Source organism: Leuresthes tenuis, unplaced genomic scaffold (genome assembly GCF_036924035.1).
Source record: "Leuresthes tenuis unplaced genomic scaffold, fLeuTen1.0.hap1 SCAF_7, whole genome shotgun sequence".
Classification (NCBI taxonomy): Eukaryota; Metazoa; Chordata; class Actinopteri; order Atheriniformes; family Atherinopsidae; genus Leuresthes; species Leuresthes tenuis.
Genome location: NW_027325361.1, coordinates 6919394 through 6946277, shown reverse-complemented (window position 1 = coordinate 6946277; position 26884 = coordinate 6919394). Strand labels below are relative to the sequence as shown.

Below are 26884 nucleotides of genomic sequence, written 5' to 3'. Positions count from 1 at the left end.
GTACTGTTAAATGTATTCACCATCAAAGGTAAGAATTAAAATCATAAATTTACACAAACGATTTAATCCCACAGTCCGACATTTTAAGGTCACGCTTATGATAACTGATAAGATTTTTCAGTCAAGAAAGTCAATCTGAGAGTGGTAATATATGAAACTGTCAGGGATCTGTCTGTAGTAAATGTTCCAAATGAAAATTATGACCTGTTAGAGGCTCTTCCGAACAAAAATACCCAAGTAAAATTAACTGACAAAGTAATAGTATACCAGTTTCAATCTATATAGAAGTGAACGGACTGATTTGAAACATCCCATTATCTTTGGGTGAAATGGCAAATTATTTATTCAAGGATTCATAGACTGCTTTATAGGAATGGATAATCAATCACTACTTGGTGGCTAATGTCAACATAAAACTATACTTTTAATAAATCTTACTGGTATATATTTTTTTAATACAATTTAACCAACAGAAGATGATACGATTGATCCAGAAAGGTCTGTTAACAGGATTTACCATTTAATAAGGCATATAGCACATTATTATTATGGTGCTATTATTACTATGGAGAAAATTATCTTCATAATGCAATTAACTACCTGGCTAATATCCGAAAGACTGGTATTTATTAATCAACTTGTGAACTGGCTAAATGTGGGGAAAAATGCTGGTGAGTTTTCCTTGTTGGCATCTGATCATTTTCTCAATTGGTCTTAAATTTAATATGCAATTACAACGCGCACTAAATTTAATATCCAGCTTGTGTTTCAAATAAATGATAACAGCAGATAATGCTTTCAGTGCATTTCAAAGGTCACACCAAAGTTAATCATATCTCCAGTGAAATCATAAATCCTTTGAAGAGAACAATAATAATAGAAAAAAAAAAGACATAAGCTTGAATGCAGCGAAGCACTGTGTGTGATTAGAGGTGGATAAAACAGGCTGAGTGACTCTTTGAAGACGTCAACACTAGCCAGTGAAGGTGTTGTTGGAGGTACAGGTAGACAAAGAAAGGGCAACACGTTTCTCTGAAAAGGTTGAGCGAGGGAATAACAGCCTCCAGTAGAGAGAAGGCCTATTACATAGATGATGTCTAATCAGGTCTGCAGGAGCAAACTCACTCAGGTGTGGAGACAGTGAGTCAGATAGAGGGACAGGCATGGACAAGGCAAACAGTCAGGTTGATAGGCAGGTAAGCAGACAGTGGCTGTATTCTGTGATGTGTACCTTCTTGTATAAAATTCACTTATTTTATCTCTCTGGGCTTGTTGAACAAAACAGACAACCATTATTCTATCTAAATTACAGAGACAGTGAAAGCAAAGTGAATGTGTAATATTTTAATGAGCTGCATCTTGCCGGAGGATCTATCATTTAACTCAACTGCTTATTAACCACAGCTAAATGCTGAACAGACACACATGCAGCATGTGAGCATATCCTTTATGATTGATTCTCATTCTCTCTGTACCCACGTTACCCCCTATTTCTGCTCCTATGCGCTTGATTTTCTGTTTGTAGTTTCTTGTACCAGTTAAAATCAACATACCTCGAGGTGTGAGACATGGGCAAGTTAACACAATGAAAAATAGCAATTAAAGGAAGAATACTTGCCATATTATGAAAAATACATAAAAACCTCAAAGATCATCAAAACAGTTGTAATCAACAGAGAAATTAGCAAAATTGCACCTTTTTTTCACCTAGCTATACTCTTATTCCTCCTGTAAAGATTGGTATTGTCACGTGAAGGGTCTATCGTGGAAAAAAGGGGCTCTCTAGATTTTGGAGCCAGTCTAAAGTGGCTATTCAAGGAAATGCAATTCCACACTGGCCCCATTTTTCAGGTTGCCACTTGATGAGACCTTGTTACTTATCTGCATTTCAAAACTGGAGAAAATTTTACCAGAAACTATGATACCAGTGGTTTAAAGTTGTTCATTTAGTGGGAGAATTATTGCACCTGCAGTAAAATACCACCTATAAATAAGCCAGGTAAAGCTGCTTAATCTACACTTAACAATAAAGTGTTTTTGATGTGCTGGCATGTAGTCTTGTGGATAATCGCTACTCTTTTCCTTCAAATAGGCAGGACTGGATGCAAGACATTTGCAAAAAGTGTGCCAAAATTGTCAAGTTACTGTAGATTACAACATGTTTAGCATTATTTGTAATACATCATGAATCAGACAAAATCAGTGTTCAAATGTGACAATTACCATATATCATCAGGCAGAACTGTTGCCGGTTGGGTTTAAGGATCCTCTAAACCTTTAAATCCTTTAGAAATATCAAAACCACAATGCTAGCACCTCTATGATGCTATCTACCTTCCCAAAGCATTCAATTATACTGCGATAGAAGTAAGTATAATAGGGCTTATATCAAGCAGTGGCGTTGTGAAAATGTTTACAGCAGCAAAATCAATTAATATGTTCTCTAATGAAGTAACATGTTACAAAGGTGTAGCTCACTGATACAATTTTACATAAAACAGTAGATCACTAAAGGACTGAGGACTAAAGGACTGAGCAATATTGGAGTCTGGATGCTTTTATCAGTTAAGTTATCCATTGGTTTGGGTGTTTTTGTCCAACTGATACAGTAAATATCTCTGATTAGTTGTGTGTGTATGAGCTCTGCTGTGTATTCACTATGTGCTGAAAGCAGCTACATCAGTGCCTTTGCATTCATATCATGTTTTACACTGTAATGTTCTCCAGAGCATGCACACCAAAGAAAGCAGTTTCATTTTATAGCACTGATCAATCCAAAGGCTTGCTCTGAGAAGTTTTATAGTCACCAGTGAAGATTACAAGCCTCACTGGACTTTTTATTGGTCTTACTGGCTCTCCAATAACATCAGTGGATGTACAAGAATGCAGATTAATCTGTCCTCTGGCAGAGGGGGCAACGCACTTAAGGACTGGAGAATACTAATCTTTCCCTTTAAGATTTCATCTTAAAGAGAAAGGTCTTCCACAGGATTGGTGGATTTGGCCCCAGGGAAGTCGGGAAGAGACCAGCAGAGCATGGCAGAAATGAGGGAGTGAAGCATAGAAGCAGGAGAATGGTTCGGTTGTGTATAATATCTTCTTGTTTAGCTATTATTTATAGCAGGTTCATCCTTAGCAGCATATACTAACAATATTACAAGTGGAAATAGCGAGAATGCTTAGTAACACAAACATGATCGTACATTATGTTACTTGATCAAGAAAGATGGTACAACTGATGCCTGCCTCCTACCTTCCTCTATCCCCCATCTCTTTTCTTCCCTTATTCTTCTCATTGCCATCAAATAGGGACCCCTGGGAGGACAGTACACCTGGTTACCATGGTTACAGCTATTGAGTGTCCCTTGTGAGTACACATTCACACATCGTCTTATATACATGATCAAAAACACTTGGTAAAGACACAAAGAGTTCCTGAATATATCGGCGAGTATGTAGTGGAAGACAAACCAGCTTGTGGTCTGTTTGGGGAAAAGGTGTGGTGCTTTCCAGACAGCCATTAGTGACTCATGGATACCTGGGGGTTATAGTATCACCATCTCTGTAACCACTACCACATGAGAGATTATAGTTCAGTAATTCTAAGCAGCAAAATGTAGAGAAGAGGGTGAGAAACTGTGATTACATTTACATTATTGACTTTATACGACGTGGACATGTCAGGGGAGACAGAGATAGGATGAGAATTGAAGAGGGGATTGCATCGTTTAAGGAGAGCAAATCAATCAGTTTAATCTTGGAGAATTTCAGAAAAATAAAGGAGGGAAATAGCTAAAAAAAGAACAGTGAAAGAGGAGCAAAAAGTGATACTAACAGGAAAATAAGCATATAAAGTAAATACACACAAACACATATACATAAACATATATAATAGTATATTTGGTAGCTGATGCAAAACTCCATAGTAATTTCAGCATTCATTAGCATTAGGTAATATATGATGAAAGTTTTTGTGCCTATAGGAATGCATCTATGTTGGGTTTGCGTTGCAACTTAGAGTATAAATTTCATATACTTCTTCTGAGTGACCTTCAAAATAACAAACAAAATCTGTTGTGAAATCATAGTATGAGAATAATTTCAGTATCAGCTTTTCAGACATAAAAATAAAATGGCTTAAATAGAGCTACCTTAGGCTTAGTGCTTTCAACTCGTCTTATGTTCGGATGGCAGGTTTTTCCTTTGTTTTTGATCAGTGAACAATGTTTGCCAGGTGATTCTCCCTCATTGGGATGAGATTAGCTTGGCTTGATGTGGGGACGTAAATCAAATAATAATAGACTGTGTCCTGTCTCTGCATGACAAAAATAACTTCTCACCATTAAATGGTCCACATAGATAAAACAGACATTAGAGCTTAATATCAGCTCTAGTCTGACATCCTTCTCTCACATATTTCCTGTCCCTGTGTAATATTCAATCAAAGCCACATGTCATGATAATTAATGACAACCTCTATGTTTTCTCATTTCAGTTTATACCCACAGCAAGAGACAGAGCATAGACTCAATGCTCTGAGTCTGAAATGAAACAATAGGTTGATAATGCGGAGGACATTATAGGTCAAGAAGCAACAATCTCAGTTACATTAACATTAAACCAATTTCCATAAAATAGACCCAATGGAATTGCAGACTTAAATGTACCATATCCATAAACACAAACCTACACATAAGGTTCAGCAAGCTCAATTTGCACATGCATCCACACACCTGCAAACACTCTTTCTCACGCAAGCAGAGCTTTGTTTCTGTTCTTCTTCTCTCGTATGAAAAAATAAGCTCCGCTTTTCCGAGATATGGATTCAGAAAAGCAAGTTTGTCATCAGAATATAAAAAAGGATGCACAGATTAAAATACACTAGAATTGTCTGCATTCATTCAATAGTTGCCATTTTACTTGTAATACAACTTAGATCTACAAATCTAAAGTACAGCACATTCATAAATTGTATAAATGAATAAAAATAAATGACTTATTCCTACCTATCGCTGTGATTTGTGTGGTCTGGTTAGGCCTATATCTCTCTTTCAGCTTCAGTGCATATGCAGCTTGTTTATATGCATAGAAATGCTGACAAGCAGTGGGAAATGCAGAAAATCATCCTGTGTCACTCTTTATTGTGATTCTTTTCTTCAAGAATTGAAAGCTTGAAAGACTTGAACTTAATGTGTCCTTAAATCACAACCAGCTATTTTATTTCTGTAAGGAGACAATCAACTTGTTTCAGGCTCTTCAAGAGTTGTGGATTTTCACAGCTGTGACACATCTGGGTCATTGGAGGGGGGACAAATGTACATACAAAAACCTTACTTTAAAAGCTGTTAAATGGAGTGAAACAGAGTAAGAAAACAGACCTTTAAACGTAAATGCACCACAAAGAGATGCTATAATGCGATGCCTTATAAAAGAAACACAGATTTATATTCACAAATTCAATCTCAAAAGTTTCTGGATGCATTAAAATTTATCCTGATGTGGGAAAGGGGGCTTGTACTCTAAAATCTGCAGTATGAATGATAAGCAAAAACCAAATCTGCTGAAGTTGTGAAAAATATTTACCCAATCAAGATGGCAGATGTTTGCAGGACTCAAAATAAATCATTTCACAGTGATGTAGCTCAGTGATGTGGTTTCAGAACAATGGAGCTCAATACAACGAAGTAAACAACAAAAACATTAGCATAAAAAAGTTTATGAATATAAGATTTCCACATAAAAGGATTTGCTGTTTTTCTTATGGACCATTTCCTCGTCTTTAATTTTTCCACTGCTATATCAAAATACCAACTGTAAAAGGGAGTCATTCAGCAGCAGGTGGTGTTTAAATGGGCCGTGTTGTCTATGTAGCAGGTGTGAATGGCTCACAATACCTGTATCATTTGCCACTAAAACTCCCATCAAATGAATATAACATTTTGAACATGTTGTTCACACAGATACATCTGACATGTTGTCAATGGCTGGGATAGCCCAAAATCAGATTCTTTGAGCTGTCTTCTCACCCAAGAATAGTAAACTACAACAGAATTGGATTTGGTTTATGTGAAGAAATTATTATAGCCCATCAACAATGCCAGAGAGCACACAGTTATGCAGTCTTTGTTTTTCAAGCAGATGCTTTGCAAATTTGACCCTAAAACATCTGGTTTTGGCACTAAACTAATTATAAAGTCTTATATGATGCTGTTCAAACTATCATACAATGAGTATACACAGGTAGGTTGGACTTTGTGCTCAGTTTATTATTTATATGTGTTTCTTCTCTTTGTCCAGCTCTCATTTGCAAAACCGCTTGGTACAAGGAGCTGTGCGAGCTGAGATCAGGATAAATGAGAGTTAAATGAGAGCTCTTGTTTGGGAATTTCTTTAATCTATGGTTAATATCAAGGATAATACACCATATCTGGGAAGATGCCGGTCATTAATGTGTTTACTATTTGCGGACTTAGACTAGAAAGACTTTCAGTCATGTCATTGTAATCTTTGTAGGGTCAGATGTGATTCACAAAATAATTTACATGTCCCCTGATGTGCATGAAGTATTCCTCCAAACAGGCAAAAAACACCTGAGTGGAAGTTTTTTTTTCTCTTTTCCATTCACCTTCTCTTATTCATATTAATATATACAAAAACGGCAATGGAAACTCAGCTTTTCCCGATGTACATGGAACACGGACATGAAATGCCAAGAAGAGAAAAAAAGCTGATTTCTTCATTAACCCAAACCACTATAAGGACCTGCCAGTGGAGCAGAAATCCACAAACCTTACGATAAATTAATAAACCTGCATATTGTACTAGTGACTTACTAAGATCCTGTTATTAGCAGTCTGAAAAATATGAAGCACATAAAGACACATAAAGATAATTACTGCATAGATTGACAAAACAGCTATAAAGTTATTATATAATTCAGGGTTTTTCTTCTTGGTCTGTTTGAAACTGTTCCCTGGCTTTGTTTGGATTTGTAGACCTGGCATTGGGAATCACTGACCCACAGTGCAGTATCAAAAAGAACAAGTGAGCTACACTCAGGCTTCAGTCCACCATAAGAGTAAATTCATTACTCCAGTACCAACAAGGACATTGCAGCGTTAATGAATGCAGCTGTAACCTTCAACCCTGTTAGGTTCTGCCTTGAGGAACAGAGATGATATGACTGGGGTGTTATGACAATGAGGATGATACAGCTTCAGGTCACGGGTAATGAGGTGATGATGTGGAAGAATGAGCCCTAGATTATGACAATCAATCCTGTGAAGCAAGCACAACTTGACCTCCGACAATAAAACTTCTGTTCTGCTGCACCACAGTTTCCATCTTGATGAAACCGCCGACAAATGCTATTATGACAGCATTGAAGTGACCTGAAAAAAGATTCCCCTGGGTCAGCATCACAAAGACCTCAGTAACAAACCACTTGGGTGTCATGGAAAGTTCCATCACCACTGAGGTCTTCTCCTATAAGACAATATAATGTTAATCGTCAGATGCGTTTTTCCAGCTAAAGATAGCCCCAGATAGTTAAGCTTTCCACAACATATAGATGATGACAAGTCTGCTCTATGTGAGCAACCTTTGAAGCTTGACAGCTTGTCCAACGGGATTCTTACCATAACCCTCCTAGTGTACGCATTTAAATAAGGCTGTATACAGTGGCAAACAAATGTTTGGACATCTCTGATAAAAAAAATCTCTGACAAAGTCACCTGATTTCCAAAAGGCAGTAAAAGTCTAAGTGCATATTTCTTTAATATTTTCAGGGAGTTATTTTTATTTGCAAATTTGACAGTTTCAACATATCAATAAAAGCAACATGTATCTATGCAAAAATGTCAGGAATACGTAACACTTCCCTTGGCAAACACCAAAAGTTTGTGAAGATCTTTTCAGCAAAGAGTCTTTTTGTTCTTGTAGTGCTTATAAAATACTGATTTTATATCCACAGTGTCATCATACAAAATCACCAGAGAATGTCTTGAGTGTTATTTTTCATGCAGTCCATAGCATCAGACATAGACATCAGACCTATGCATGTACACTGGGACAGTACAGTTGTCCAGTAAATGAGCCAAGTTTTTAAGGTTACATGCACACTTGAAACAAGCTATGATTACAGCTAAACTTGAGCTGTAATCATAGATTGTTTCAACTGTGCATGTAACCTTTTTTAATTATATTTAAATTTTGGGATTGTGAGAGCCATGGCAAAAAAAGTATATGCTTGATAGTTGAAGAGGTGTTCTACATGTGAAATTTTGTTTAAGTTCTATTCTAACTTTATAAGTCCCCTGGACTTTTCATAATGCATTAGACTTGTTTGAGTATTAATCTCTAAGATTTTGGTGCTGAATTTTGTGATGGAAACATAGAACAGGTTTCCCTCTGATAACTCTTTCATGAAGAGGATTTGATATAAGGTAATGCCTCACAAGTTAAACAGGATGTAAACAATCCTACTTGCTCTCTCAAAAAGACCTCAACTGTCTTAATTACAAACTGCCGACATAGCTTCCTGATCAGGCTTCTAAGAGTGCTTGAAAGCGGCTTAGAGGCGGCCATGAATTTGGACTATTGAGTCAAAGTTTGAAAAATATGAATTTTTTTTAGTTATAGGAGAAGAAGTGTTACATTAAGACACAATTCTCGATATGGTGCAGTCTTTTATCTTCAACAATTTAAATGATATAATACGTTAGCAACATTCACTGGAATTGCATTGAGGCTCAGAGGGGTTCTCTGGATCTCCATATGACACCATGAATTATGTATTTTCACAGGCACTATAAATAAGTCAAGAGAATAATGAATAACTACAATGTATTTTTACAATACATTTTTGTTTTTTGAGGTGACCTGCTTGTTAGTTCATCCTCAATCCCAACAAAGGGAGAAATAAACTGCAGAGACCAGCAGAAAGTGAGATGAAAAAATGTTTGTGTATGCGTCCAGCTGAATCCATCTCTCAGTACCATCCCTCCCTGTGGGCATTTCCCTGATGGCGCAAGATATGTGGAGGCTGCAGCATTTTAAGATCTCCAGAATATCAATTCATCACATGTGTGTTTACTCTATAATTAATTGTGTGTGTGTTTGTGTGACTACAGTGAGTGTGTGTGTTGTGTAGGATCCAAAAGCTGTTTATTTGCACAAGGAAATGACATGCATAAATGTGTGCACATATGCATCGACGTGTGGGTGTATGTTTGCTCATGTTTGTTCCTTTCTTTGTGTTTATGTGTGTGTGTGTATGTGTGTGTGACTCACCACTCTCCTCACCAGATGCTTCACAGCCATCTTCATCATCACAATCATCTCCACTGCCTCCATCTGTCTGTGTGCTCCCGCCGTCCTCATCCTCAACCCTTCCTCTTGTTTTGCTTGCCCAGCCAAGCTCCACTAACAGTTCCTAAATTAAAGACACACACGCCAGTATCCATACATATTAAACGTAAACTTCTCAGGCAGAAAAAAGAGGAACCTCAAATTTAGATTTCTAGCCAGACTTTAAAGCTGCTGAATTCATTTGTGGTCACCAAAGGACGGAGCTTGCAGATATTTTTGATTCCCTGACTTCTAAGTAGAATTTCAAAGCTATTGGTTGGATAAGAATTACATTTTAAGACCCCTACAGATTATCATTTAGTTGACCTTCAAATGGGTTTTTAGTTTTACTATTTATCAAAATGCCTTCAAGTTACATTTAATAATGAATACGGGCTTCAAGTGGTGTATCTGAGCTTTAATTTATGGTTATTTGCTTCTAAACTGGGGGAATTACCATATTATAGTTCTTTGTTATGTTGAATCTTCTTGCAAATATTCAAGGGCTATAATGTAACTGGACAAATGATCATAATCATAAATAAAACGTGATTTTTTTCTATACACTGCAGGGAATGACTGCCTGAAGTCTTCAACCTATGTATAAAAAACTAAGTTTCCTCTTTAATGATGCTTTACCAGGATTTTATCTTCAAAAACATCAGGGTATTGCAGTGTGTGTGAGTCATATTTACAGTGCAGCAGTTTGACTGAATCTAAACAGATAATGATCCCTATACTCTCTGAAGTAATCTGGCCTCATCTGTCTTCTGTCTAATCATAAATAAAGACCCCGTAAGTGACCCCATGCCACTGGATGCCATGCATGCCATCACACAGCCTCCACATAATTTGCAGGTGATGTATGCTTCAGGTCATTGGATATTCCAAGCCCTCCCCTTTCTTTTTTCCTGCCATGATTCTGGTACAGGTTGATCTTGATGTCACCAGTCCAAAGAATGCTGTTGCAGAAGTGGGCTGACCTTTCTCTTATTGAGGCTTCTGAATGGTTTACACCTCATGGAGAATCCTGATCAAGAAGGCCAGCTCTGTCTTGGGTTCCCCCCTGGTCTCAGTGCAGGTGGTGGGAGAGAGGAGGATGATCACAAAGCTATGCTATGTCTCTGTTGTCTTTCCTCTTTTTGTCTCTTGCTTGCTGCTGTAACGTGTGAATTACCCCATTGCGGGACAATAGAGGAAATCTAATCTCATCTAATCTAATTTATTTTTGCTCTTGTGAAGTCTTATATTTGTAATAGACTTGGATGATATGTTGCCCTCATGGAGAGAGTTCTTCACTTGATTTTTCTTTTATCACTGAAACGATACTGCTATTATCTACCAATGATGTTCTCTGGGTACATTTTGGTCCTTTTTTATGCCTAGCTGCTTTATGTGGCTGCTCTTAATGTTTCAACTATTTCTCTGGTGCATTTTATTTTTTTGCTTATTCAAAAGGTCAATTGATTAATGCAAATGTAAAATCCTGCAAATAACTAATGAATAAATGGAGAGTAAATAATAGCACCTATTTGGGAAAAAAAAACAACTTTTGAGTCAAGTGTCAATATAATTTAAAAAATAGAAGGTTTGACATAATACAATTTATAAAGTAAATTGTCTTTATTGTTGCATGCTTCCTAATACAAAAAAGGGTAAACTAAGAAGGTCAGTGTGGTACAGATTACTTGCAAAATATTAACATGTCTGCAACCATAATTGTATGCTAATGTTATGCCTTTTAAAGCTTGACAGAGCTGCTCGCATGGCTGCAGGCTCTAAACATGTTTTATGGGCATTTAACTACAGTGGGTTTAGAATGAGTTACAGTGAGTGCAAAGGGCAATTAGCTTTTGTTAACAAATCACTAACAAACACACAGTGGCTCAAGTCAGGGGTATGGGCTTATGTGTTAACACTTCAGTGACAGCAACATATTCCCCAAAGTAATACTCAAAGGAAAAAGGCACAAAATTTGACAGAAGAGAAAACATTGAAATTAAAATCAAACACAAATGGGATAGAGAGCAGACTAAAGGTTAATTGAGCTCACACTGTCTCACCATGAACCCATTTTCTACTGCTCAGTTAGATTATCGTATAGATAGTGTGATCAATCAAATATTAAAGTTTGATTTGTTTCAGTCAGTGGTCCTAGAATTTTATTGCATTCACAAAGAACAGCTTCACATAGATTTTGTTCCCAGAATGAAACTACTGAACCCTAAAACCTTAGTCATTAGGATTTTACCCATGAACAGCTTCAAGAATAAAAAGCCTGTTCATGGTATGATGAATGAGTATTGAGACTCAAGGTGGATCATTTATAAAATCCAGCTGAAGGCAAAGATAAGGCCAACAAACCTGTGGCAAATCAGACAAATAACTACAACTTCCATGTATGATGTTTATATACACATTAGGCCGAAAAGTCCTACGTACTTAAAAGCAATAGGCATATATTCTCCATCTATGTTTCCCTGCTGGACACATGAAAGTGGGATGCACACAGAGGGACATCTAACCTCCACTGTACGGTAGGTGTTTGGCAGCCATGGAAACAATAGAAACCAAGGTTAATATATAACAGCATGTACGAGGGGACGTGGAGACAGACTAGACTCTGTGTGGTTATCCACCACCATGTCATGAGACAGCAAATGAGGGCTGCGGGAGGACAAAAATACATTACACCAATGTTTCCACCACGAGTGTTTTCTTAGTCATGTGGAAAGTCAGAATTTAATCATTGAAACAGCTCACTGAAACCAGCGAGCCAACAAATAAAATTACTGAAGAGACCCAACTCTGGAATAGTCTGTCCAGTCTAAATAATGGTAGGCCAAGAACTTATAGTTGGTGAGTGAAAGTGAGAGGTTTTCTCTTATTCTTTATTTGTTTTGTCTATATATATATATATATATATATATATATATATATATATATATATGTACATAAAATCTCTCAGACCTATTATCGAACAACAGTTCATACAATTTCCAATTTTTTTTTTAAGTAAACAATGGTAATGAACTAATATTTTCTGGTGTCATTTTTTTTTTTACAATTTCACGAAAAATTTACAAGTATGAAACTCTGCAAAAGTTTGACTGTAGTTTTTTGCACAAAAAAAGTGTGCAGCACAAAATCCTATTTCTACTTTATACTGCTAACAAAGCATGAATATGTCCAGGTAAATATGGTAAATAATGAACGATTAAGGAAATTACAGATTATACTTAACAACAAAGTTTTAAAAATTTGTGTATCTATTTGTTTTACAATAACCACAATGTATAACTAAAAGTTTTAAAGTGGCGTTGTGCTGCCAAATCAAAACTTTTACATTTTCATTCAGTTTCGGTGCAAACCAGACAAAATACATGTGGTTCTATATCTAGTGGATGTGTTATGTTGATCTCACTTGTATAACTTTTCTTATCTAACTCTCATTAAGAAGGCAAAAAGGAAGGAAAAATTAACACAGGCAATTTTAATTAATTGCTCGGTAACAAGCTAATCAATTATGTTAAACCAAAAGTACAAGGTGTAACATTTTATGAAAAAGAGTCATGTTAGAAAGTACTTGAAATTTTCCAGTGTGTTCTTTTAAAGATTCAGTATGACCTAAGAAAACCGCTGGGTGTTGCAGTAAGCAGCAGAATCTCAGACCAAAACAACAACTTGGAGCCATTTGAGCAGCTGATAGAGCTGTGTTTTAGGGAGAATCAAAGCAGTGTGGCCTTTGGTCTTATCTCTCTGTTTGTGGGAGGCTTTTCAGGTGAAAACATTGTTTATTCAGAGAGGAAAAATGTGCATGTTTGTTCTGCATGACAGAGACTCACATACACTACCACGCACATGCAGCCAAACTGGCCGCTTCAGCATGGAACAGATGAATTGAATTATGATACTCATGGAGTGAGAGAATATATGTTCTGCAACATCATACCCCACCACATCTACACATGGCAATTAGTTATTTTCTGCAAAAGCTAAGTTTATATCATATTTAATACCTTTGCGTCATTGTGTCATGTAGCTTTTTATAGATGTTCGAGGTCTGCAGAAGATACGACTCCTGAACTGCCAGAAAGAAATCCTTTGGAGTTCAGGTTTGATTTCCTTTAACAAGCCATGACACATTTGCATAATGCCTGCCGGTTGGCTATTTAACACCTGCCTTGGACACAACAACACTTTTAATCAGACAGCTGACCAATCAAACTAAAATGGGCATTTTTAGAAGGGGCCTTAGAGAAGGCGGAGCTAAAACAGAGCATTTCAGACATAAGATTACAAGAGGCGCTGCAGCAATGTGCACTTTGAGAAATTACATTTTTTTTAACAATAAAGCATGTAAAACTCCTCAAATAAACCTCCAAAATAATACCATGAACATGTTATTTAGGATTTACTCAGCAACTATTTTGCAATTCAGGGAATAGACTCTCAGTCAAATATGGGTCACTAAATGCCGTCACTGAATGTCCAAGTTCCCATGCAGCAAGCAAAGTGAAAACATTTTAATGAAGCCACCTTTGCCCATGCTGTCATCTTTTGTCGCTTCATAAATTGAAGTAGATGAGACAAGAAGAGGGAGTATTGCCCTTGTTGTGAGGGGCTGCTCCCACAGGCTTGATTAGGCTCATTTTCACTCGCTGACTATGTACAAACCTTAATTGCGACAATAAACTAGTGGCTACACTAATAAAATCCCAACAGACGGAAAAGGCATCGTGAAACACTAGCCACTCGTACAAAGGTCTGATCAACACGTAATACAAATTGGGTTAATGGAAGCTAAAAAAATTTAATTCCAAAGACGCTTCGTCCTGTCTCATATTTTTTATCCTCCACTCATTCTTGTTGTGGGATAATGTAAATATGGGTTATTTACTGAAAGAACAATAACAGTTCACATTATGTACGTACTAACATACAAACAAACTTGAATTCTCTCAATTTACCAGAAAATATTGACAGATTAAACACTCTTTGAAATAGAAAACAGTCTAGTTCATGATAAAGCTTAAAAGTAAGGAAAAGTAAATCCGACAACACCGGGTTTTTCCTTCAGTGTGTTTTGGTCTGTATTCAATATTCAGAGAAGACAAAAAAGTTCTTTAAATCATACAGGGCCAGGACATTTACACAGAATTAATGAGCCAGAGAAATCTCATTCATAAATGATTATATAGGACATGTGTGGAATGCATTTATGTTATTGGGAAGGCTGACAGGATATTTCCTGGTATAAATGCAACTTGATTAATAGTTCTAATACCAAAAAATAAAGAAGAGAAATACAACTTATCATGTCACATCCCATGATTTTCCATACATTAGTAGAACTTATCAGATTTTTTTTTCAAACTTCAGTTGTCATTTTCAACCTTATAATCAATTCTTCCATTAGACAACACTAACTGTATTTACACTATTTTAATAACTCTATTATATGAGCAAAATGTGTAACGTACAACATTTCCAGTTCAGGACCACTTTGCTTAGTATCACTGCCCAGAGGTGAAATGTTTATGAGAGAACTGTACACAAGACAGTCTCTGTTGTCACTGCATTTGTTGTCATCATTTATGCAAATAGATACAAATGAGTAACCATAAGTCAAGCTTAACAAGAAGCAAGGATGTGACATCTGGAAATCTTACCTTAACCCTAACCCTAATCTAAATCACCATGCATATGCAACATGTTGTTTTAGGCAGAGCATGTATTCTCTCTAAAGTCTTGCTACTGTACCAAATCCACCAATGAAATAGTTCCCAACAAATCCACTGTTCTGTCATATCCAAGTACCATTAGCTAAGGTCAAAGGAAGCGAAAAGTGATCATTATTCCCTGGTGTTTTTCCATGTTGACTGAATGCCAGACTATCCAGATAAAATGATTTACATTGCAGGACGTAAAGTTTTTACACGAGCATCAAACAAAACTGAGAAACACAAAATGTCTGTTTTGTTCTTGTCATGGCTTTTGTTGATGGTAATAAAAGCAAGAAGAACTGCTAACCTTGTCCTTTATGGACAAGTTAATCATATATTTCTCCTCGTGTGTGTTTGTTATCTTGTCAAACTGATTGACTGTAAATGTTATGGGGCCAAATGGTCTTCAGCTTCAATGATGAATCATAATTATGAATCATGATTATGAATAACATTCATCTATCGTTTTGTGGGATCATATGATTTTATGAATCATTTGTGCAAAACATATCACCATATTACAATATTCTGCAGAGCTTTTAAAGGGCTGCATAAATCCATTTTAATTGTTGAGTTAATTCTTTTATTATTGCATGTTGTCAACATTTCTTATTACTGACATTTAAGTTTATTGGATTAAGCAGTGCCTCATACTCGAGGTGATAGCATATAATTAAGAACCACATGACATGGGGGCACATTACACTTACAGATACACACAACACGAACCATGGCTTTAGCTACCCCTCTTTAGTAAAAACAACTAGAGGTTTTACTGCAGATACAGTGAGGAGGCAATTGTTAATTGAGAATTTCTTCCTAAAATGTAAAAAAATTGTTAATAAAACATATTTTCTGTTAATGGCTAGTTGTCTCAATTTTTCAGCTCTAAATCTCACAAATTTTAAAGCTCTGAGAGCTTAATTCACAAATTACTCTGGTTTTGTATTATCTAAAGAGAAAAAATTAAGTGAAAACATAAAATGAAAATAAAAAACGTAAAACATTTTGTACTATGGGGGCCTACATTCAAATTTCATGAAATGGGGAGGGACGATGAATTGGATGAATCAGGTACAATACACGAACAGTGAATTTTTGGATTTAGGGAAATTTCCATCATTTGAAGGGACAAAGGCTGAAAATCATGCTAACATCAGAGTTTGAATACAATTCTTTTATTTGGAAAAATTAAAAAATTGTGAGAACCGTGTGTGCAAACATTTGTTTCACCCTCTCATTCTTCTGTCAAAGTGAGAATGGTATCTACCTGCGTCAGCAGCTCCAGCTTCTGTTTCGCCCCCTTCAGGACAGGATCTGTATTACGGACCGTCATCTCAGGGTTTTCCCTTTGGGCTTTTAAAGTGCTGCCAACAACACGACCTGTATAACTACAGAGAGACGGAACATGAGATACACATGCAGACTTCCCTGTCAAAGTTTGTTATAATGTCTCTGTGTGTGGGGGAATTTATTCCATGTGATTAAACATACACATTTTCATGTTCACATCACTTCAAGGGACTTCAATTTTATCATCCCAATCATCCCAAACCATTGCCACAGACACAACGCTTCTTCCAATATAAATAATCATGTAGGTTAATTGTTTATACCCTTAAATATGTCACATGATAGTTTCCTATAAAGTATCATCCCTACAAGCGTCAGAGGAGAAATACAATGTAAGCGTTTTCCACATCAGAGAAAATCAAACACCATTTTGCTGTTTGCCGTGGTTACATGTCAACACAACATGTTCTGACGAAACTTTGACACTTTCTTTTGGGTGTCAGGTCCTTGCTGGGTTATTCTTAAAGACATCACTTCCATAAACTGTTAATCTGCTGTAGATTAAAAAAAATGTATTGAAAATTATTTAAAAAGTAGCCAATGTCCAAAGAAAAACCACCACCACTTCAAAAGAATACAAGAAAGTCTGACTTTTGGAGGCAAAACATAAAGAAATGAGGGGTGGCTCCAGACATTTGCACTGTATACTATCAAAAACAGATTAACTGTTTTAGCATTAATGCAACTGATGTTTTCAACGAGGATGTAAAATAAATCCTCAACTCTAAATTAATATTCCAAGAGCAGAAACCTTTTCTTTGAAAAAACTGCTTTTTACCGTGTAATGTTACATGTTTCTTGAAATGGAGCACCTCAATTTAGTGATACAAATAATTGCTACATTTTCTGTGATTACCCATGTCCAAGGATGTTTTTTAAATGATTAATTGGGTGGAGCAGCCCAAAAGTAGAAAATGCATCACTGAGCACAACAGTGATATTTGATTATCTCATATGTTGATGCTTCTCTCTTCATCTGGCTGAAAGCAAACATCACATCATTTGGTTTGTATGGAGTGTTGGGGTGGGTGGATCAAAAGGAATATAGAGTGAGTGAGAAGCAAAAGAGAAGAAGTTTGTGAGTCACATTTTCCCATGTTCCAAACCAGCTTTGCTAGTTAATACAATCAGCAACCAGCTCAGTAACCGCCACGGTCCACACCCTCAAATATACAAACACACTCTGGCAATGACAACAAGGAGAAAGGATTGTGGGAACTGAAGAATACCGACATGACGGATCAATCTAAAATGGCTTGCCAAAAGATGGTGTGGTGGTGAAGACCTTATCCTGGAGCCATGGTGACCCGCCTGGTCTGGGATGAGAGTGCCAAAAACCTCACACGGCACATAACTCACTCTTTATTTATGTTTCTCAGATCTTACTTTTACCCAGATAATGTATTAATACGCAAATTCCTCTTGACATTAGGTCTTATAGATCTTATTCCAGACAGAGCACTAATGGCCTTAGCATTATGCTATGTCTGCTTATGTGTGTGGCCTCATTACGCCTGACAGTAAATTATGATATCTAGTCTTAAAAGTTTATGAACTGTCTGTATAAGATATGTTTTGTCCAAAACAGATTTCAGCAAGTTTACGTGAAATTGGCAGCCAATGTCATTCAACATCAACAGATCAGTGTCTGCATTTTTAACTAGGAAAGGATGAGACTCCAGATTCTCTTGGGAAAATTAGACTGTGGGGGTGCTGCAGTGGGGAAATAATGGAGCACACTAGCAACTGAAAAATAGAAGCAATAGAAACAAGATTTAATAATATCAATTAGGCATCATACTGCTGACATTTTCAACATATGCAGTAGCCTGGAGTTAGTATGGAAAAAAAAACAGTTACTACTAATTATAGTGTTATGTTTCATAATACATAAAAACTTTATTTTTTGTTTTTGATCTATAGATCTATGGAGAAAAATTGCACTGGAGCTCATAAAATGACTACAAGAAGTAAATGTAACACTGAATATATAACTTAGGGGACCTGATTTGATATTTATTTCTCCTTGAACTGCCCTTGCTTGATATAGTGGACATACTTTGTACATATGCATTTGTCATCTTATTTCATGTTTCATTAAATATCTGTTTGTGTGTGGTTAAAACAAGTCCAATAGGTTACACACTCAGCTAATGACTGATGGAAATACTGTGACTGAATCTCAGTATGGTGAACTCAGTTTAAGCTGAATAAGATTATATGTTTCACAAATCCTCTGATCTTAACTGGGAGTCACAATGCAGAGCGCTAAGTGAATCAGTCATCTGAATCTGCATAGTTCTGCTGGGGCATCGACAAAGTTTGCTTTATGAGACATATCTCATGGATGTCTTTATGGTTTGCAACATAAACCGAGGATACATGTCAAACAAAGTCACTATGGAAACTGCTCACATTTTGATTGTCAGCTATCAATAGCAAAAGATCAAAAAGTGAATCCCTGCTAATATCAGTATATTCAATATTTGGAATTCTGCATTTAACTGAATTTAACATCACTGGGATAACAGAGGGGCTGAGAAAAACAGGAAATTATGTTACAGCACATGCACCAACATGCCCAGAACAGAGCAATTCTACATCATAGCAGGATATTGAGCTACATGTAAAAGCATTAACACGTGTCATAAAAGGCATAGACCCCCTGTTATGTTCATTCAAACTTGGAATGTGCCTGTCTTTATTAATTACAGTGTTGCCACGAGTGACATGCGTCTGAGAACAGCTATGAGGTTATCATGTATATCTTTGAAGCTACAGATGGGCATACAGTTTTTGCATCCTTAAGTGGCTGTTCATGTGCACATGTGCACAAACAATAAAACAGTCAATCATTCCACCGTGCAAAAAGATAGACACAAGATGGTAATTTTCCAACAAGACAGTTATGTGTAGCTACAAACCATGGGTTGTTGTGTCTCCTAAACAAAAACCAAGAGACCTAATCATGAAAAATGCTGTGTTGGGTATTGTAATTATCTCCTCTAATGAATCTCAGGGCTTCAGGGTAAATGGAATCTAAGAGCCTGAAGGTGGAGGCAGCAGAATCTCTATAAATTACATCCTTGTAATCAGGTACTTGGAGGAAAACAACTTTTCCTATAAGTCAGAGGGAAATCGTGGTTGTGCAAAAAGCACAAGTCTTCTGTTTGATATATAAAATGCTAATTTCTTTAAGAGAAAGACATTCCATATTTCATGACCTTCTCAATATCAGCGGAAGTATGTAAATAACTGTTATGCATCTCAATATGGATCGGGTGGACTGCACATCAAATTATCTGTCTGATAAGTAACTCTAAAATAATCTATTTTCCTGCTTAAGCTGAATTAAAAAAACATGAGAGATGTTTTTTTCTTCATCCTGAAGAAATCTTTAAGAGACGCCTTTTTAAGAGATACATTTTTACCGAACTTGAGGGCCTTAAAAAGCTAAAAAGGGGACAAAGTTCTGAGAGGACTGTGTGCACCTATTTAGAATTCTAAAGGGGATGCTTTCTTAAATTAAAGCAACACACATCTGCTCTGTACTGCAAAGAAAATCAAATGACAAATTAAAATTTAGAGTGGAATACTTTCTGAAGTAACAGAAAATGATTAAAGCTCAGTTATCGGTAATTGGTATCTGGGAAATGCATAAATCTTTTTCAACTGTAGAGGAAAGTATGAATAGTATCTGTATTTCTGAAGCTTTTTCTTTTGTTCAGTATCTGCTGCCCTGGTGAAGCTGTCAGCGCTGTGAATGAGCTATTGAGCAGACTGCAGTCAGGTTGCTGTGTGTGTTTGACACCACATGATAATACTGCAGAGACTGTACTGCAAACGACACAGCGAGGTGTGACTGTGAGTGACATTTAATAAGATCTAGAGAGGGACAGACATAAATCACCAGCACCATCCTGACAATACTGCTCTGCCGCTGCCCTCGGTTACTGCAGGGCTGCCAATGGTAACACACACAGAGACTCATGCTTGAATCATTCTTCTTCAAACAAATGCGGTGAAAATGATATTAGCTTTGGTGATCAGATCTGAGGAGGATGTGTAATTATAAGAACCACATTCTCAGCTGTAAACAGAGTTGTATGCCTGGACTCATTAAAACATATCTTTACCCCACATTCACACACACATACACAGACGCACACATATGCATACATAAACACAATGACACATTATACTACCACCTGAGGCATATACCTGTACCTCTTGTTGCATTGGATAAAGGTGCTATTCTGTGGTTTGAATAGGTCTGGAGAAACTACACCAAGTTTCATGTTTTATATTCTCTACTTTCAGCTTCACCCCCCCAAGACAATGCTTTCTCCAACTTTTAACGGCATTCCCCTGATTCTAAGACATTAAAAGATGCACAAAATACATAAAAACATTGGGTGTGGCAGGTCTTTAGAAGAGCAGACTGTATGTCTGCTTTCTTTCGATGGTTTTATGATGCCTCCCTCTTCTGGAGCCAATCAGCCATTACAATTTTAACTACCAGATTGTGACAGCTAAATAATGGTTAAAAAAGCTTTTTTTGCTACTTATTGCTCTCTGATTTAAGAAATGTGAAGATTTGTTGCTTTTCTGATTAATTTGCTTAATTGTTTTGACAATTAATTTGACATTTGTAACAAGCTTTTTTAAGATATCTCTTAGGGCGCTGAGGAATTGTGACACCGTTTCCAGTCAAGTCTCTGACAGAACATACAAAGCAGGTTTGTCAGGACATCCTGGGTAACCTCAATCAATTCAAAGGGTACCATCTGACAACAGATTATTTTGTGCCAAGTAAACAAAGTGAAACAAAGTGTAATTCTCACTATGACAGACTAGATCAACATTCAGGTGTGGTTTATTTTAAAAGAGGTGACAATTTTCTCCTAATCATAACCAAATACAGTGCCTAAACCAAGCCAGGAAATTGCTTTGCCTAAATCTGACAAAGTAATTTTAATCCTTTTACCTAAGATCAAACAGGCAAACAGCAAATCAATGAAAATTTGAAACTGAACTTCGCAATATGGTCTCAAAAATCAAAGCTCATGTTTAAATGTCCTGTGACTTTCCTCAACACCTCTTAGAACCACCTTATGAAGACAAGGTTGCTGGGATGGTGTTTGCAGTGTTTGCTATTAACGGTTAATGTGGCTGCAGCTGATGTGTTGGGAACTGACTTCAAACGATGCCCTGTGTGTATCTCTTGAGACACAGCGGTCTTTGACAAAAGGATTGTATCTGATGCCCTGGAAATAGCTTGTTACTGCTCATTATTTTCAGCTTTCACTCAAACCAGCTTCTATCCAGCTTTTGTATGAAGGGTCATGATATATGATACCTGATATAATATTTATTACTATGACAGACACAGTGAACAGCTCTCTGAACTGAGTTATTTCACCTTTTTTATTTTTTTATTTCACCTTTTATACTTCATACTTATTTTCCTAACATTTTCAATGCAGTAATTTTACTTTGCGGTATTTGATATTTTACTAAAGTAAAAGATATACATTCACTTTCTCCAAAACTAGATCATGAAATAAAAGATTAAATCACTAAAAAATAGTAAGGCAAAACACTACAACATCTGGCAAAAGGCAGTGCTGTGTAAGTGGATATATGGAGTGCAGAAATCCATGTATTTTCACTTATAAACACTATTTTTAAACAGTATTTATTTCCCCTTGTCTGGAAAAAGACATTTTATTGAACTGATAGTGCCCAAAATCTGAAGACTGACCGAATGAAAAACTGTATTACCTCTTTTATATTCACATGACAGTGGAAGTTTATTAAGAATGTTTTAGACGCATTATTCCAGTTTGTTGAAGCTTGGTTTATTTTTCACGCCTGTTTCCTGGACAGAGGCATAACCATCAATGGTGTCATGCCAGCTTGTAACCCTGAAGTATAATCTGCACTTCCCTCCTCCATCATCCAGTCTCAGTGTTTCTCATCATTTACTGCCTTCGAGTGTGTCTCTGAGATACACACACTCTCACCAACACAGACATTTGTAAGTGAAGTGGGTCAGAGAGCGAAGAAGATGAATGGAGGTCTGAATAGAAGGTTGGAGAGATGAATGGATGGCTGAATTAATGAATGAATGGGTGGATGGATGGACGAAAGAGAGAAGAAGATGTAAAGAGGTCAGCGAGGCTCAGACTGGCTGCAGTTCAACACATGCCAAGGGCTACATCTCTTCTAGCCTTTTGAGCTTAACTTCACCAAATACTTAGCAGATGATAACAGCAGATTTATGAATACTTCAATTCTGAACGCCAATAATTTACATGCAAGAAAGAAATTTCTCTTTCTCAGGAGTGAACTATAGACACTGACGATGTTCAGTCCTATTTCATCAAAGTGTTTCCTGTAACGTATGATTGTTTTTAACCAGTCAAGACCAGATGCAACATATATTTGACCTCTCTTTTAAGCCTGGAACGTCTGCGTGATTTTATCTTTGTGTTTCAGCATTTTGAAGACACACAAGTTTTCCCTTTTATTCAAAGACTGACTGTCATAAGGGCAAAATCAATTTACATATTTATAGTTTTTAATATGCTAAGAAATACATGTTTTAGTGCAAAGTGACAGTTATGTCAAATTCTTTAGAAAACCATCAGGTTTTAAGAGGAAGTTTGCAGACATTTTCTTAGGTTTTAGAGTATTGTTTAAATGGTGCCTCAGTTCTGAATGGATTAATGTTTTAAAGAAAAATGAGACCACATCTGTCATTGTGTAGCTCCATGTCTTTTGATAAGTAGATTGCACACAGTTTGGACACATAGCTAAAATTTCCTTCTGGTCGACTTGTTCAAAGTGTATAGCTTACGTTGTGGTGTGTGCTACTTTAAGTATTATGGTTTGCAGACCATTAGCAACAGCATGTCATGCTAAATATGAATAGCAGCTAAGTCATTTTATTGAAATATCTGTGTATGTTATGACTGGCCATATCCAGGTTCAAGAAACATAACAATGACACAGAAGGATTTAAAGACATTCATTTAAATATTTGGGTGACTACATGTATTGTTTTATTGCCTCATCTGTATGTAGTTTCCTGGTCTGGTATTTAAACTGGAACAAGAAGTGTCCAAATGCTTTTATAGAGCAAAGAGCAGAGGCTGTACCAAGAGTAAGGCACTACACAGGAGGGTTCCTAGTATTGCAGCAAGAATATTCTTTTGGAATATTTAGGGATTTAGGAAATCTGAATTCAATGCCATTACAATTTTATTGGTATAAATGGTGCCTCAGTTCTGAACGGGTTAATGTTTAAAGAAAGATGAAAGCAGGTCTTTAAAACGGAATTTAATGGTCTAATGAGTCATAAATGAGAGATAAAAATTCTGGATTTAATGACTGGAAACCTTTGTAAGTTGTACTGATCAAAGACAATTAAGACATCTGACCCACTTTTTTAAAACCGAAGCGCTTTGAAGAAACATCTCCAACTCATCCAGCCACCTAGTATCTGTAATGTCTCTTTGTATGGCTAAACATCAGGTGTTCATCATTTTTTCATTGGAATTAAATCACAAATTTACCAATATCACCTAAAGAATTAACTGTTTTATTAAATTCATTTTTATATTATACTTCTGCGAATTTCTCATACCTGCTTTTATGTTATGTATCATGCTGTTTAAAGGTTTATTACCATGGCATCAGCCACACAACAAGATTAAAAAGAATTTTCTAATTTCTAGAACATAAAATAATTAATAAATGTTCAAATGTTTATACTAACTACAGTTATTCTTCAGTTATTCGTCCTTCAATGGGGCCATATTCCAGTTTTCTTAAACTATCAGTAGAGGCTTAAAGATGGTGAAGGCCATTAAACACGTTTACTGGCCTTCTGATGGTGACAAAGCAAAGTGTCTGTGTGTGATTGTATAGGATGTCCTTGCAAGGCTACATGGTCTATTTCATATGGCTGACGGACCATCTATGAAAAACCTTCTCCATCACAGTAACCGATTCCCCGACTGAGCTGAATACACCTGACACGGCACTGAACTGTGTCTCTTTGTATTAGTGTGTGTATCTGTGTGTGTGTTTAACATAAGCATATGTGTGGTGAGATGTCAGCTGTCAATTATTATCACACATACTTTGTGTATTGCGGGGCGTGTTAGTATCTGTGTAGGAATGTGTGTATTGGAGTGTGTTTGTGTGAACATGTGTCTGTTGGCGCATGTGTGTGCCCATTTGTCTTGTTACCAGTTTGAGCTGCCAATGTAATCACCATGAGAAAGACTCTGGAAACGAACTCTCTAACCTTAACAACCCTGTCACCTCCCCACCCCCCACCCTGGCAACTACTAGGACCAAAACACACATACAGACACACATACAGACACACAAACACATACACTGCACTTTCATCCTCTTCTTTAAACTTCAAAAACAATTTTTTTTTTAAAAATTAAAAAATTTGAGGAAGGTTTTCTGACTGAATTTTTCAGCTTGTAAAATGTAATGAACCAAATCCCCAAAACCTTTCTATGTGCTGTTCAAGTGGCTCTGATGTTGCTATTAGAATACATTTTACAGTCCAGGATGACCATGGAAGCCCTCAATTCAAGCATTTAATGCTCACAAAGTCCTGTTGCGAATAATGTTGTTGTTGAAAATGCAATCAGGCTGAATAAAGGCTTAGCAACAACTCTGTTCATGTTGATATCAGGTTTATTTAAGAAACAACAAGAAAGGAACAAGAGCGCAGTTGAAAATGATCTGGATCAGCAACAAGTCCCAACTATTGACCAAGTCTCATGAAAGTCACTATAACTGACAAAAACATTGTGCTGTCAACATACCGTGTGTATGAAACTCATTAAAACCATGTAAGATCCTTAAATGGCAAATGGTTCTCACACAAAAACTTGGATGTTAGATGTTTCAGAATCATATAACAGGGGTATGACATATTTTCTTCAACGATATACTGAATTAAAAGTAAAAAATATACATCCCCTAAACACAGTTAGTTCTGTTAAAAAAAACACTGCAACACACATACCTCTCTACAACATCTTGGCCGCTCCAGCATGTGTGCTGCTCCACCTCCATCTCACTTTCACAGAGCATCTCTGGCAGCTCAGAGAAAAACCACTGGTACCGTTGGATGGAGCCCTCAAACTCCCTAAAAGAGCCAGAGAGTTGTGCACAGCTGAACGCTTGGGTTGCTGTAAATAAGAGCTCGGCTAATGTAACATACAGTATAAGCATATGATATCATTTGTTCATATTTAGACTTGTCATGTTGAATTCTTTGATTTCATGAAATCCCTTCCAACCATGACTTTTTCCTCCTGCTCATCAGTAAGATGACATTGTTATATGCTTCTTGGCTGTGTCAGATGTAATACCTGACTAAGAAAACATAAAAAATAAAATCACCTTGACAGCTTTTTCAGGCTTCGACTCTTGTCTCCTCTCGAGCCTTTAAGAGGGAATGATCTGTAGACAAACACGCATACAAAACAATAATCAAGTTTAAAATCAAATTTCATATTGTCTACACTAACCTGCCTAATTTAATTTCCCCTCTGAAAAGAATTAAAGGATTATTTCTGATGTATGTAACTCACTTTCGGGGTTGCAACTGCAAACGCCGATGAAGCAGGGGAGGGGAAGTCACAGATGACCTCTTGGAGGTTAATGAAGTTGTGCGAGTTGTTGTATGCAAGTAGTATGACTGTGCACTCGTTATCATGGGACCAGGTGCCTGGGATCCACACACCTTCTCTACCTGTGGAGGAGACAGTTTGTATGGTGGGAGACAATGTACATCAGATGGCCTCAAGTTAAAGTGTTCCAAATGATGTATGCACTGAAAATACATAATTGTCCTGGAATTGGATCTAAAGTGGCATTAAAAAATGTTTTGGCAACCCAAACTGGTTAAAATTTCTGTTCATGTGAATGGCTAAGTGAATCAAAGATGATTGCCAAAAGACAAAGTTAAAAATGATTCTGTGAGTTCTTTGATAAACTGAGCAAAATTTCTTCTATTGTATGTTGGTAGAAGGACTGCGACAGTCATAGGGAAACCTACTGTTTGCATCTTTTGATGTTGTTTTAGGTATTTTGTATAATCGTTGTGGTACAAGCCATCCTCTTTTCATCTGTAATAGTTTAACATATCGCTTTCAGAGTTTCCTGGTTTTTAAATCAATCCATTCTTCTCTACCCTACTGATACAGTCCTTGAGCCATTGGCTGCAACATAAGCCATGGCATCGTCAATCCTTGGCTTATTATCTTTTGCTCATTTTAGCAAAAAAAAAATCAATTTAATCAGTAACAACGCTGGTTTTCAAAATGTATCAGGTCCGGGGAGACTTTCAGTTGTAAACTTCTGGCTCTAACATTTTTGGAGGTAGTTACGGTGATCCATCACTCTGGAATCTGCAA

The 26884-nt window shown here is 36.7% G+C and overlaps 1 protein-coding gene across 1 annotated transcript in view; it reads right to left on the bottom strand.

Moving 5' to 3' along the window:
- LOC140311619 (glypican-5-like) overlaps positions 1-26884 on the bottom strand; it is a 46662-nt gene that overhangs the window by 10102 nt on the left and 9676 nt on the right. Inside the window, exons 5-9 of the mRNA XM_072389047.1 lie at positions 26060-26220; positions 25869-25928; positions 25489-25611; positions 16345-16465; positions 9292-9433 (exon numbers count right to left, since the gene is read on the bottom strand). Of these exons, the coding sequence (XP_072245148.1) occupies positions 9292-9433; positions 16345-16465; positions 25489-25611; positions 25869-25928; positions 26060-26220 (607 nt within the window). The remainder of the gene's footprint in view (positions 1-9291; positions 9434-16344; positions 16466-25488; positions 25612-25868; positions 25929-26059; positions 26221-26884) is intronic.